We start from the raw sequence: 2,043 nt of genomic DNA, 5'->3' as shown, positions 1-2,043 counted from the left end.
TAGGCTGCATCAGAATTATTAAATGTTTTAACAAAATCCAACAATATCTCTAATTTAACATTAGATCTAAGGTAAAATTTTAAATTTATTTTGAAGTTTCTAATTTAATTATTTATTTGTAGATTTTATTTGTGATTTTTAGCATTAAAAAAAATTTTTTTATATCAAAAAAATCTTTGTAATGAATTAATAAAAAGTGATAACTAAATTGATGACGAGGGTGCATCAGGTCTAGGTTCTGCTTTAGCAAAAAGCAATAGTATCTCAATTTTGAAACTAAATCTCTCGTATAAATAAATAAATAGCTTAAATTTTTTAGATTTAATTATTTTTTTATATAAAATTAATTTAAGGCAATAAAAATACAGTTATTTACTATTTTCTATTTTATTGATTTCTTTTATTTTATATTTTAAATGTACTTATTTATTTTTCAAACATTTAAATTTTCAATTCATAAATTTTATTTTTTAGCTTTTTATTTTTTCATTTATTTAATTAAAATATTCCTCTGAACTCATGAATATATCAAAAGCTGCAATCAAATATGTGCATAGGGTGCATTAGACTTGTGCTCTGCTCTTGCAAAATGTTCTAAGATCTTATTTTTAAATCTAAATCTTGAGTAAAATACTTTATTTGTCTGATTGAGTTGTTTTTAAATATATTTTATACAAATAAAACCTTATTTATTCCATTTTTATTTATTTATTTATTTATTTATTTATTAGTGTTGTTTTTACTTTATTCTCTTGATTTTATTTTTATTAAATTTATTTTTTCAGTTTAAAATTAAAATAATTATATTTCGTTCGTTGTTGAAAAAATAAATAGATACAATTAAATAGACTCTATTGGAGCATTAGAATTATGCTCTGTTTTACAAGACTCCATAAATCTTTAAATTTTGATACTAGATCTAACGTAAAAGTGTTTATTTTTGATAAGATTTTTTATTTACATAAAAAATGAATTAATAATATAAATCCTAAATTCAAATTATATTGATTTTTTTGTTTGTTTTATTTGAGATTTTTAATTTATTAATCAATTAATTTTTACTTTTGTTTTTAGTTTTTAATTAACATTTTAATTTTTTACATTATTATTTTATTGCTTTATTTTTTGTTAAAATAATTTAAAGCCTCAATCAAATTGAAGAATCACAAAAATTGAAAATTAAAAGCAAGTGTCTTAAGTTAAATAGATTAATTTTTTAAAAATTAAATTTATGATTTTTAAAAGATATTTTGTTATTTAATTTTTCATATTTGCATACAATTCATAAAATTTAAACAACACATTCATTCATAACGAATTTAATTTATTATTTACCATAATTAATTCTATGTAAAATAAAATTTACAGTTTTTTTATAATTTTTTAAAATTATTATTTTATTAAAAATTAGAAATGGAAAATATAAAAATAAAACATGAAAAATATTTTTACAATAAATTGAAATTAAATATTTTTAATAATTTAAATATAAATAATTTATTTTAAATTAATTTAAAAAAAATAAGATCAAATTTGAAAGTTGTAAAATAAAAACTAAAATGCTGTTATAAAATATTAAGTTTTGTAAATAAAAATACTTGCAATAAATAATATAAATATTTAAATTAAATAAATAAATACCTTTTTTATTTTAAATATCTATTTTTTTATTTTTTAAATTTAATTATTTTAAAATTTAACTTTTTATTAATTCTTTTATTCAATAATTCTTATATTTTTCTTCTTGATTTCTATCATTTTTAATCAAAGATTTCTAAATATTTATCGTCTGTTAAAATTGTTTCTATTTCAATATTATAATCATCACCTGGAACACAAAAGCTTATTACAAAGCTATAATTTTTATCTTATATTATTTTAGACTCATCAAGTTTATTTATATTTTAATATTTTGGATAGTCCATAAATAATAAAACTCTCTTAGAAATATTAACTCTAATTTCTAATTCATTTATTTCTTATCTCACTTCATATAAGTTTTTTCCTTTTAATATTTTATCTAAACCATATCCACTGACACTT

At 16.3% G+C, this 2,043-nt stretch overlaps 1 protein-coding gene across 1 annotated transcript in view; it reads right to left on the bottom strand. All coding sequences in view use genetic code 6, as the record gives it.

The window, feature by feature from the left end:
- Nucleotides 1-1,754: 1,754 nt before the first annotated feature.
- TTHERM_01732490 (von willebrand factor type A domain protein) overlaps nucleotides 1,755-2,043 on the bottom strand; it is a gene marked incomplete at both ends in the record, with an annotated part of 1,757 nt that continues 1,468 nt past the window's right edge. Inside the window, one exon of the mRNA XM_001025797.3 lies at nucleotides 1,755-2,043. This exon is cut by the window's right edge and continues 134 nt beyond it. Within this exon, the coding sequence (XP_001025797.3) occupies nucleotides 1,755-2,043 (289 nt within the window).

The sequence above is a fragment of the Tetrahymena thermophila genome (assembly GCF_000189635.1).
Source record: "Tetrahymena thermophila SB210 genomic scaffold scf_8254160, whole genome shotgun sequence".
In the NCBI taxonomy this organism is placed as follows: domain Eukaryota; phylum Ciliophora; class Oligohymenophorea; order Hymenostomatida; family Tetrahymenidae; genus Tetrahymena; species Tetrahymena thermophila.
The sequence above is the reverse complement of the archived record's forward strand: the minus strand, read 5'-3'. Positions and strand labels throughout refer to the sequence as shown.